The sequence below is a fragment of the Physeter macrocephalus genome, chromosome 20 (genome assembly GCF_002837175.3).
Source record: "Physeter macrocephalus isolate SW-GA chromosome 20, ASM283717v5, whole genome shotgun sequence".
Lineage (NCBI taxonomy): Eukaryota > Metazoa > Chordata > Mammalia > Artiodactyla > Physeteridae > Physeter > Physeter macrocephalus.
In genome coordinates, this window is record NC_041233.1 from 18,975,881 (window position 1) to 18,988,863 (window position 12,983).

At 35.3% G+C, this 12,983-nt stretch overlaps 1 protein-coding gene across 9 annotated transcripts in view; it reads right to left on the reverse strand.

Annotated features, from left to right (window-relative positions):
- The window catches only part of CTNNA3 (catenin alpha 3), a 1,750,900-nt gene that overhangs the window by 517,737 nt on the left and 1,220,180 nt on the right, over window positions 1–12,983 (reverse strand). For all 9 annotated transcript variants that reach the window (XM_028481840.2, XM_028481834.2, XM_028481839.2 and 6 more), the window contains one exon: window positions 2,444–2,600. In XM_028481840.2, the coding sequence (XP_028337641.1) occupies window positions 2,444–2,600 (157 nt within the window). The remainder of the gene's footprint in view (window positions 1–2,443; window positions 2,601–12,983) is intronic.

A 12,983-nucleotide genomic window follows, 5' to 3' on the forward strand; every position in this document is an offset into this window, starting at 1 on the left:
CACCAGTGTGGGAGTATTTATGTCACAGAAATCAGCAAGTGCTGCAGATTAGGACTACTACTCTCTCTGGCTCGAGTCAGTTGTTAACCATTTATCAGCACTCTAAGCCCATCATGGAAATCCAATTTCCTTTTGCCATCAATTGGTCCAGAAGTAGGAACAGGACCAAGTTCTGACCTATAATTAGAGAAAATCTGATGGAAGGCATCTGGGAAAGACTTCCTCCTTGATAAGTTAAAGCCAACAAGCCACCTTGCCTTCCTGCTTTAAGTGATATTGTGTAGCACTTTGAGATGTAAAATGAGGGAAGGTCAATAGAAATCCAGAGATGCCTACCTAGGTCATTAATAACCTCAAACCACAACCAAACTGGCAATCAAAGGGCAGGAAAGTGAGAACAGTCCACACCAGGTATAGAAAATAATGGAGTGCACTGTTTGTAGAGAATTTAAAAGCAATAATGAAACACATTAAATATTAATCCACTTTTTATTATTACCCTGTACTGGCAATTCCAAAAAATGTTAGTGATAAGATACTCCTCCCCACATACAGGGACTATTCCTATCCAAGTCCTCTGGTGTGCTAGGGCCAGTAAGTCTAGAATCAACTATCTTAAACATCTAGTTACGTGACATAATTAAAGGTTTTTGTGATTTAAGCTACTTTCATATGAGTTTTCTGTTACATGCAGGCTCTTAAGTACTATGGTTTTTCACAGACAGTAACAGACTCAGGTTAATCCAGCACTAAAAGGAAAAACATGAGCTTCTGCTCTGAGGATCCACAGAGTTGCTTAGATCCCAAGCTCCCCACAGCTCTAATCACACAAGGCCTGGCCAGTTATGGCTCCTATTCTTACACGTTCAGGAGATTCTCCGTATTCTGCCATCAGCTTAATTATAATAAACTGCCTTTACATTGACTAGTGTGAGTAGGTTTGCCTTGTAACCAAAAGAACCAACTAAAAATCAGAACCTGGCATTTAACAACTAAATTACAAAAGACTGACCCAACATAAGATGTTGATTGGATTCACATTGCAAAGTCTATACTAAGAGGATAGCAAACAGACAGAAATATGCTTAACATAGCATTGCTTATAGTAGTTAAAATTTATCTAAATGCTCATGAAAGAACAGATAAATGAATGATTTTTTGAAGAAAATAATGTGGGAAAATTCAGCCAACTATTACCTGTAAAAAGGCAATACATAATTACACAATTATTTGAAAACACACACACACACACACACACACACACATATATATATACATATATATATACTGGTTGGAAATAAATCACATATTAGTAGTTGTTATTTCTGAATAGTGGTATCAAGGGATTTTAATATTTCTCCTGTTCATTTTCCATTATTTTCAAAGTTTTAGCTCTAAAGAAATAAAACAATCTTAAAGTAGTTAATTAGCACATATTTTCTTTTCATTAGTATATTATGAAAATACACCAGGTTTCAGGATATTGTTCACAATGAGAAAGCATACATATATGAAAGTAATTAAATTGATAAGGTAGATAAAATACAATCAGGAAACTTTAAAAAAGATAAAATGATGTTAGAAACTTATAAGAAATTGCATTTTATAAAAAGAATCATCACATTCCAAGAAAATCCCTCTCTCAGAAAAATATATGTAATTTATTTTAGTGAGAGGCTTAATTTTTAAGAGAATAAAACAATTTAAAAATATTTAGTTATTTGCTGTTACAACAGTATAATCAAAACCTGAGTTATGCTTCTGAGAATATGGCTTTATGAGAGTAATTTCACAATCTTGTGGGATGCTATTCTAATATATGATGAGAGAATTATCTGAATTTGATGTGGAATCTCAAGCCTGTCTGTTATTGATGTAGTTAGATGTTTAGTCTTGTTTATTCTTTAGATCACCACTATTCAAATACATATAGTGGTAGTTGAAGTACATATTATATCTCAAATCAATGAAGAGTTTTCCCATTAATATACATTTTTTTTTCTGAGTAGAGAAAAATCTGGTTCAGAAAAAAGTGCAGGAAAATGAAGAGATATAACTATATTAAAGGGGGTGGGGAAATGATGATTTATTTGAAAAGCCAGGAAATGCCTAAATTTTCCACATGCTATTTTCAATTATGCTTTGCCCATGAATAGGAATTTCTTTTAGAGACAGTGTAAATTGTTGAGGTGTATGGACTACAAGGCATGAGGCTCATTATCCTAGGGTAGATCATATGTAGCAGCACTTTGCTTCAGAAAGACTATCATTAGAAAAAGTCTCATAATATGTCATAAAATTAATTATATTCAGTATCATCCTATTACAATTTGTATGGAAACACAAAAGACCCCGAAGAGCCAAAGCAATCTTGAGAAAGAAAAACGGAGGTATTTCATAAAATTACAAGAGCAAATATAGAAATTAAAAGATAAAACCATACCAGATACAGCAAGGAAGTCATCAATGCTTGTAATGTCATCTACAGCTTCAGTGAGGACATGGATATGATTCTCCCACGTGCATCTGTACATTTCCATGGTTTTTTTGACCACTTGACTTTTGGGTCTTGCAGCCAAAGCAAGTGCAGCATTAATAATCTGTAAAGATGTAGAATGTTCACATAGTGATTTCTTTCAGAATAGTTACCATCGTGCCTATGACAAGTATTCTTTTTTTAAAAAAAAATTAGATATGTTTATGACCTCATGTGTAACTCCTTCTTTGTTTTGCTAATAGTTTAATTTTATTTTTGGTAATAATTTAATTTTAGAACTGTTTATTGAGCATCAATGCACTAAGAACTGCAAGAGATACAAAGATAATTGATATCTGCCTATAAGAAGCTTGCATACTACTCAATGGGAAGGGCACCATGTAACTCCAGCTCAGTTCAGGATGCAACACATGCCATAATTACAAAAATGATAGACGGTCTTTAGAAAGTAGAGAGATCACCTTCAGCAGAAGTTCTAAGAAAAGGTTGTGAAAAAGGTGCAGGAAAATGAAGAGATATAACTATATTAAAGGGGGCAGGGAAATGATGATTTATTTGAAAAGTCAGGAAATGCTTACATTTAAATGATCACTTGTATTCACATTGCACAACTATGTGGTGAATGCCCATTATATGCAAATCACGGGAATAAAAGCTTTGACTTCCTTGAGGACTTGAAAATTTTTACCAGTAGATATTCCCTGTTAATTAATTAATTCATTTGTTTGTGCATTCACTCATCATTCAGTATTTCAAATATATTCTGAGTGTTTTTTTGTTTTTGTTTTTGTTTTTAATGTATCAAGCACTGTTCTTGGTTTTAGGGATATGGCAGTGAACAAGACACAAGCAAAAATCATTTTCTTCATGGAGCTTATATTCCAGTTGGGGGAGGCAGGCAAATAGCAAGTTAAATAAGTAAAATATATGGTCTCTTTGATGGTTATAAGAAATAAGGAGAAAAACAGAGCAGAGAAGGGGGATAAGGGGTGGAATGGTGGTGAGGGTAGGAAGTTTGCAGTTTTAGCAAGGCCTCACACTGAAGTGGACATCATGGGTGAGAAAGTATTGTGGAACAGAGAAGTAGCAATATTCAAAAAGTGAGAAACTCACTTTTTTCTCAGAAAGTGAGAAAGCAGGCTAAATGCTATGAGAATGGTGAGCAGGCTCACCTAGACCCTGGGTATGCATAAGGAGTCCTTGACCGTCTTGCTCAGGACTGTGACCTTATTTGGAAGGTACTGGAGCGTCATTTAAACTTTGGAGTGATTTGCTCAGAACTACACTTTAGAAAATTTTATTTGGCAAGTGAGGCTACTGTAATAGGTTTCAGGAATAAGAAAGAGTTTGGACTGCAGTGGTGGACGTACTGAAAAAGTTTTGGCAGGACTTACAATAATTTAAAGGAGGATAGATCAATTATTGCCAAAAATACCGCGCAGACATTAACACATCTGTGGAAAACAACGCGTAAAGACATGGAAATATATCCACCAATGTGTAGTTAACAGCAGATTACAAAACACATCAAGCTTCATAGAATGTCGCTTCTAGCAAATATGCTAGAACTAAAAGTTAGATGAATCCATACAACAAATAACAACGGTTCTCTCAGAGTGGTGGAATTTCCAGTGCTTTTTATTTGATTTTGTGTGTGTAACTGAATTTTTCAGATTTTCAACAGTGAATATGTTTTAGTCATATACTCAGAATAAATGAAGTTATTCTCTAAAGGAAGTGATTACTAAGGTTTTTCCATGATTAATGAAGAGAATGATTATAGTATTGATAGAAAATGAGAGATCAGAGAGTTAAAAAGTCAGTCAGGGTTGTAGAAGCAGATGTGTGAAACTGTTTTGGAGGACACTGTTGATGAAGGGTATTAGATGTCAACTTTCCTAATACAGAGGTTGACTCTAAAGTGACTCTTGTCTCTCCCTACAAATGTCACAGTGGCCAATCACAGATGTGAAATCAGAGTTCATAAAAAAGTTGTCATTCGTTAACTCATTTATTTGTTCATGCATTGAAACAAATTAGTGCCATCAGATTCTACATGGAATACTAAAGACATCACAATGAAGAAGATTCCATCATAATTTATAAAACAGCCCATAATCTAGAAGGGGAATAAGTCAAAAGCCAGGCACGTGCAACATACCAGTGATTCTCAAACTTTAGCCTCTATCAGAATCCCCTTGGATGGCTTGTTAACATGGATTCCTGAGCCATGCTCTAGAGTTTCTGACTCTGTTAATGTGCTTTGGAGCGTGAGAATTTGCATGTCTAACAAGTTCCCACGTGATAGTGATGCTACTGGTCTGGGGCTCCCAGTTTGAGAACGACTGCAATATATAAGTGCTATAGTGTGTGGGTTACTGTAAAGGCAAGCAGAAGATGCCTTATAACACATGGGAGAGGTATTCAGCTCCATAAGGAAAGATGTTTCAAAGGACTAAAATCTGAGAAATAAGTGGAAATTAGTATAAGGTGATACCCATTTAGGAAGAGGCAATAACATGTGCAATGATGACCTAGAAGCAAGGTAGAGCCTAAACCTCACCTCCTGAGGGAGAGGAGATAGTAATAAAGTTGTAAGAAAATCAAAGTAGACAATGGAAAAAGGGAGTAAAGAACTCACCTTTGCGTTCCAATATAAAGTACCAGTATGTATGAGGAAAGGATACAGTGGAAGTGATAAAGATGAGAGAAGGAATCATTGGGGAGATAGAAAAGTAAGGTACTGAAGAGTCAAGATGAGGAAGAAAATCTTTTCAAAGGGTCAAATGTCATAGAAATGTCAAGAATAATGAGGACTAAAAATGGCTTTTGAATTTGGAAAACAGGAATAATTGGTGTAGCAGAATATTGTATACAAAATTCAGATTTCACCAAAATATAATGGCAACAATAAAAATAATTTTTTTCTACTCACTAACCTAAAGGCTGCACCTTACATATCTGACTTCCAACAAATTATTGGAGGTACAGAAGGAGAGAAATTAGTTGCTTAAAAATATTATGTTGATATTCTCATTTCTTTTTTATGAAACAGGAACACATTGAATTTTAAGGAAACACACACTACCTTTAGAAATAACAACTCTGCAGTATTCCTGGACTTTAGTTTTAGAGTTTTATTAACCTATTAACTTACAATGTTTGTTTACGTACACTGCAGAGGCTCTGGTTTCTGGTGTTTCATTGCCCTGCAGTTGAACAACTGTACACATGTGGCTGTGTACAGTTATGCCTTCACACTCTGTGCACAGTTTTAAAGTACTTGTGCAGATCTCTCAGTGGGGATATGGGATCATGAATATAAGGCAGGCTATATTTTGTAAGAAAACTTCCAGTTCTGCAGCTGATCCAATTTACTGATTCAACAATGCACACTATAAGAAAATTTATCCTACTTGATTCTCCTGATATTTAGCTTAAATCTAAAAGCAGACAAAACTCAGAAGATGTGCAAACCCTCTTTAAGGCAGAAGAAATCTTCATCCCAGAGTCATACTCCTAACATTTTAGCTACATATCTAGAGGAGGGGGAACTATTCTTAAATCCTCTTCATGTGTAACTAAAGATGACTTAAATCTGAAGCGAATGATGTTGCTTTCTGAGGCATCTTTCCTTAGATTATGGTTGAGGTGTGTACATGTCAGAATCACCCTTGACCCTGAGAATCAACTAATTAGTTCAACTTTGAAATAGTATCTTTAACTTTAAGAACTTACTATATCTTAATAGGACTACTTTAATAGCCTTCCAAATAGTTTCCTAATTCCAGTCCCTATTTGCTCCAGGCCATTCTCCTTGCTACAAACACATGTATTTTTCAAATGCACAAGGGATCCTGTCCCACCATGCCTGATAACCTTTGATAGAATCCTAGTTGACTAAAGATAAAATCCAAATTCCTTTTCACCAATTCACAGTCTAAAAGCCTCCACAGGCTAGCCCTTACCTCTATTTTCAGTCTGCTGTAATAATCTCCCTCATTTTAGCCTACGTTCCAGCCATACTGTCTTCAGCTCCATTTTCTGACCACATCATGTATCTTCACACCTCCATGACTTTGTTGTTACAACTGAATCTGCTTCAACACCATTGCTCCATCCCTTTCCCTGCTCTGGTCCTTCTGAGGAAACATTTCTTTAACAAACCTGTTGAAATGTCATTGCATACTGTGAAACCTGTCCCTTTCCCCATACCCAGGAATCTGAATTGTCTTTGGTGTTTTAAAAGTACTTTGTCCATATAACTAAATAGTAGTTATCATATTGCATGATTGTTTATACACATCTGTTCCATATGAGCCTCTTTGTAGGAGGGACTGTGCTTTGTTCATCTTTGCTTCTATACTAAGTATGTTAATCATAGTTACTGCCATATTCATAAACTGTCCCTAAAATACACTTTTCTACGCCTAGTCCACTCTTAGAGGATAGCCATAGGGAGCCAAGTTTGGTATCACAGTTTTCCCTCTTCAAAACTGTTGAGATCATAGGTTGGCACCCACTTCAAGGACATCCAATCTGTAGGCTGACCAGTGATTGGTCATGGGCATGATGTAAAAGGTTGAGCTGGTCAAATCTCTCTTGAAAATTTGAACTAGAACTTACAGAGAAACAGTTAGTTAGCAATGGAAATGAAAGATGAAAAAAATATACATATATATAGAAGCCATCTAGTAAAATCAGAACCAGAGGGGCTGATGGGGTTAAGGCCATGAGGAAGTAGAGCAAACCAAAGTTGAAAGGAAAAAGAAACTATGAGTTTGAAGTTATTATGTAAAGAAAAGAATGAGCATAGAGTAAAATAAGCCAGTGGATTGAAAGAAAAATGGAGAAAATATGTAAAGAGAGTCAAAAGCACCAACAGAGAGAAAATACTCAGAATAAAAAAGAGCTGGGAGTTGACTCTTTTTCAGAGCATTCTATTTGGGGTTAAAAGTACACACAGAAAACAATAACAATAGCAATAATAATAAATACTAATACTCAAAGTCCCTGCTCTGTGCCAAACACTGTTCCAGGCACTTTCTCTATACTAACCCACCTAATTTTCACAACTCAGTGAGGTATTACCATCCCCACTTTTCAGACAAGACCGTCCAGTTATTAAGTGGAAAAGCCATGACTCTGACCCAAGTTCATTCTCACTGCCACATCTTAGTGTCTCCCGTATTATTTCTACAATAATTTAGGACACCGAGAGTGAGTCTAAGATCCTGAAAACCAAAGGGGGCTCACTGAAGAAAACATTACAATGTCTGGTGTGGGGGAAAAAAATGGTGTGTGTGCGTGTGCTAAAATGCATATAACATAAATTTGACCATTTTACCCATTTATAAGTTTAAAATTCTGTGGCATAAAATACATTTACATTATTACGCAACAATTATCACCATTCATCTCCAGAACTTTTTCATCTTCCCCAAATGAAACTGTATACCCATCAAACAAAAACTTCTTATTCTCTCCCCCTTCAGCCATGGTAACCACCATTCTACTTTCTGTCTCTACAAATTTGACGATTCTAGGTACCTCGTAGAAGTGGAATCATACAATATTTGACATTTTGTGTGTGGCTTTTTCATGTAGAATAATGTTTTCAAGGTCCATCTCTGTTGTAGCATGTGGCAAAATTTTATTTCTTTTTAAAGCTGAATAATATTCCACTATATGTACATATGTTTTGCTCATTCATTTATCTGTTGGTGGATATTTAGGTTGTTTCCACCTTCTGGCTACTGTGAATAATGCTCCTATGAACATCGGTGTACAAATATCTCATCAAGTCCTGGCTTTCAAATGTTTCATTTATATACCACAAATGAAATTTCTGGGTCATGTGGTAATTCTAAATTCAATTTTTGAGGAAATGTCATCCACAGTGGCTGCACCATTTTGCAGTCCAACTAGCAATACACAAAGGTTCCAATTTCTCCACTTCAGTGTTCCAGGAACAGTTTCTAAGTAGTTCATTTGAATTAATGCTTTGAATCCAAAGAGGAAGGTCCTACCAGTATTCCCATTTTACTGGTAAGACAATGGAGACACAAAGAGATTGAATAATTTGTGCAAAGTAATAGTGAGAGCTCTAGATTGTAAGACAAGAGGCTTAAATTAGAGTTTTACTTTGCTTCAAACTGATTTTATGTACACAAAAGAGTCATATTAACTCTCCCAGGACTCATTTTCCCAGAAGTTATAGGTAAGTCTGCACTGGGGTAGGGGGCAGTGTTTGAATTAGCTGATCCCACTCAGGTTCCTTCAGATTTGAACATGCAGATTTAATGCTATCAACTGATGTATATACTTCTCTTAAAAGATTCCTGAAAACAGTTACTTTAAAAGTGAAAATAAGCCCATGTAATTTAATTTTCCTCAGAGATATTTCAATATTGGCATTGATATAAATAATCTTAAACATCTTAGTTAATATAACAAAAGCACTTTGTGGATTAAAAAGATGAGTTATGTGTAAGTACCTATAGGTCTGATTACCTCAGTGTCATGGCGTGTAGAGAAAATTAAAATAACTAGATATATGATACCTCAAATACATCTAAGCTACTATGTGAGGGGAATTTATATGACATCCACTTAAACTGGTAACACTGTAAAAATTTTGGAATTGTAGCAACCATGGTAATGACATCAAATTCAATGCTCTAATTTTGTGCATTCTTTTCTTAGTTGCTGAAATAGTATTCTACTACCAAATGTTTCTCACTTTCTATGTTGGATTTTCCACATTTCCTTAGTTTTGATAACCTTTTCTTTTTGTCTTCTTTCATTTATGGGAAACAGTCATTACATTTTAAAAGTAAGCCATGTGATATTTGTCATCAAGAATCTCCATAGTCACATCTTTTGTTAAACGATAAAAGCATTTTGAGGTTGGGGAGGGGTGGTGGTGAGGAGATATAACATGTCATGGACCCTCACAGGTTTATAAACAATTAGATTGCATTCAACTTTGGCCTAACAATGTTGTAATCTCCTTACTCTAAGAAGAGATGATCCAGGCATGATAGGATTACTCACGTGAATCATCTCATGAGGCTTTACCTTGACTTTGGACACACATAAAGAAACTGAGATAACCTACTCCAGGGGTGAAAAGTAATTTTTAAAAAGGGATGGGGGGCGAAGCTGATTTCTGGGAGTATATGGCTTTCTATGAAAGTCTATATATTTCTTTTATACTTATTCTAGTAAAAACTTTCATATCTCTTAATCCATACTGCTAGAGAAAAGGAGAAAAATTCAACCTAGGAGTATTTAGATTATGGAAAATGTAATGCTCCCTAGAAGGTCTGTAAAACGCAGTTATTTACATGAAAATCAAACTACTATTATCCTGTCTTCTATACTAATTATTAAGACAGGACAACCTATTAAATGAAATAAGTAAGTGAGGGAGGAAAAGAATATCAAATGAATTATCTGGCATAACAATAAGTATGTTTTATAGACAAATGAGGTTGGAATTTGGGGTATAATCCCACTTTTTTTTTTTTTTTTTTTTTTTTTTTTTTGCGGTATGCGGGCCTCTCACTGTTGTGGCCTCTCCCGTTGCGGAGCACAGGCTCCGGACGCGCAGGCTCAGCGGCCATGGCTCACGGGCCCAGCCACTCCGCGGCATGTGGGATCCTCCCGGACCGGGGCACGAACCCGTGTCCCCTGCATCGGCAGGCGGATTCTCAACCACTTCGCCACCAGGGAAGCCCCCTTCTTTAAAAAAAGGAATTTTATGTCAGAAACAACTACAAAGTTCCTTTTAATGCACCATCCAACTCCATATAAACATAAAGGCAAAATGCAAGCTATTCATTAATTGCCAAAATGTGTTTTATACTAAGAAGTTGCCAAAATTTTAAATGAAAAACAGCATATATTTGCAATGTCTGAATGCTTGGGATTGGACATTCTCTCCATATATTTGGAATTTCTGAAGATTCAACTTGGTCTTATCAAAAACCGTGAACTAAAACAAGTTCATGCAACATTAGGAGATTTAACTTTTTTAATTGTCAAAGAATATTTGCTCTTTATCTACTATGTATCTAAAGTAAAGAAACATTAGACAGGACAAATGCCGAAAATATTTTAAGGGTGTTAAGGGAGAAAAGCCATGCACAAATATTTAGTAAAGGCTAACAGGTATATAAAACCCAGATCGTGTAAAGCAATATTTTCCCTGAGCTTCCAAGATATGTTAAGAAGATATATACATAGGGTATAGGGTATTAATTGGGTTAAAACAGTCAAGGATGACTTGGTCTCTCTCCTTTTCTCATTGCTTTTGTTCTCACTCTTCCTTCCTTTAATGAGTTCCTAGGAGATAAATTACCTTAATGTCCTTGACCTAGCATTTTGGCTTCTTGGCTACTATGTCCACACCCACAAACCTACTCTATGGTACCATGATCTGCCAATGGGACAACTGAGGTAGCTTTAACCCTGGGCCCAGCCACTCTCTACAGATTAATATTTCCAAATTACAAATCTCACGAAGCTCCCATTTTCCTTTTTAATCTTAGGCTAAATGCAAAAGTACTTCACTTGGCCTAAAGCCCTGAAATATGTGACACCTGTTTATTTCCCTAGCATCATTTACCATCAGCCCCCCTAACTTTCTACCTTTTCCTAGTAATTCTAATTCATCTAATAGAGCTCATATCAAGAATCATTTCCTCAGGATAGCTTTATCAAATCTAGGTCAGGTTTCTTGTGATATACTCTCATAAAACAATGTCCTTTTCCTCTTGAGTGTTTCTCTCACTAGGTAATGTGATGTTCATTAGAGTGAACTTTTGAGTTCATTTGATAAATGTATGACCCACATCCCTCATTTTACTGAAAAGCAGGAATTTTAATGTTTTAATGTTATCTCCCCAGGGAGTGTGGAGAGCATCAAACAGAATCCCCTTCTCATATAACCAGGGCTCCAGGCTATGGTTCTTTCTACTTGGCAGGCCTACACATTTAATAAAGCCTTTTCCCAAATGAATAAGTCCATCCCTACAAGAAACTCTTATACTAGTACCTACAATTATATATATATATATATATATATATATATGTATATACATTTTCCCAAAGAAGACATAACAGGGATGGTTAACAGGCACATGAAAAGATGCTCAATATTGCTAATTATTAGAGAAATGCAACTCAAAACCACAATGAGATATCACCTCACACGTGTCAATGGCTGTCACCAAAAAGACCACAGATAACAAATGCTGGAGAGGATGTGGAGAAAAGGGGACCTTTGTACGCTGTTGGTGGGAATGTAAATTGGTGTAATCACTATGGAAAACATTATGGAGGTTCCTCAGAAAACTAAAAATAGAATTACCATATGACCCAGCAATTCCACTCCTGGTATATATTTGAAAAACATGAAAATACTAACTCTAAAAGACACAAGCACCCAAATATTCATAGCAGCATTATTTACAACACCAAGTGATGGAAGTAACCCAAGTGTCCATCAGCAGATAAGTGACTAAAGAAGATGTGATATATATATATATTATATAGATATACAATATTCTATTATATATATCACAGAATATTATATATATATATTATATATATATCACAGAATATTACTCAGCCATAAAAAATAATGAAATTCTGCCATTTGCAACAATGTGGATGGATCTAGAGAGTATTCTGCTTAGTGAAATAAGTCAGACAAAGACAAATACTGTATGTTATCACTTATCTGTGGAATCTAAAAAAATAAAACAAACAAATGTACCTCACAAAACAGAAACAGACTTACAGATATAGAAAACAAACTAGTGGATACCAGTGGGGAGAGGAAAAAGGGGAGGGGCAAAAGAGGGATATGGGATTGAGAGATACAAATTATTATGTATAAAATAGATAAGCAACAAGGATATATTATATAGCACAGGGAAACATAGCCATTATTTTGCAATAACTTTAAATGGAGTATAGTCTATAAAATATTGAATCACTTTACTGTACACCGGAAACTAATATAATACTGTAAATCAACTATAATTTAAAAAAAATAGTCAGATGCTACCAATAAAAGGGAATAATACTGAATTTTTCTCAGCTACTATTTTATAAAATTCTTCTTGAGAGAGAGAGAGAGAGAGAGAGAGAGAGAAATTCCCTGAGAATGAATTAGAGTTGCCTTTCTCAAATTAGAAGCGCTGTGTACAGTTTGGGCAACTCAATCTTTGTATCTTTTTTCTTTAATCTGTCAAATTTGGAATATAATATCTAGCCTATAGAATTATTTAGAACTATCGATAAATAGTAAAGTACATTAGGAGTGATTTGAAAACATAAATAAACTTTATAAACTTAAGGTATTATTATGCCCCCTCAAATTCCTGGTTTTTTAAGATATTAAGAGTGAGAGTTGGAGGAGAAACTCATTTTCATTCTGGAAATGGAAGAAAAAATAATCATGTTTCCCCATCAA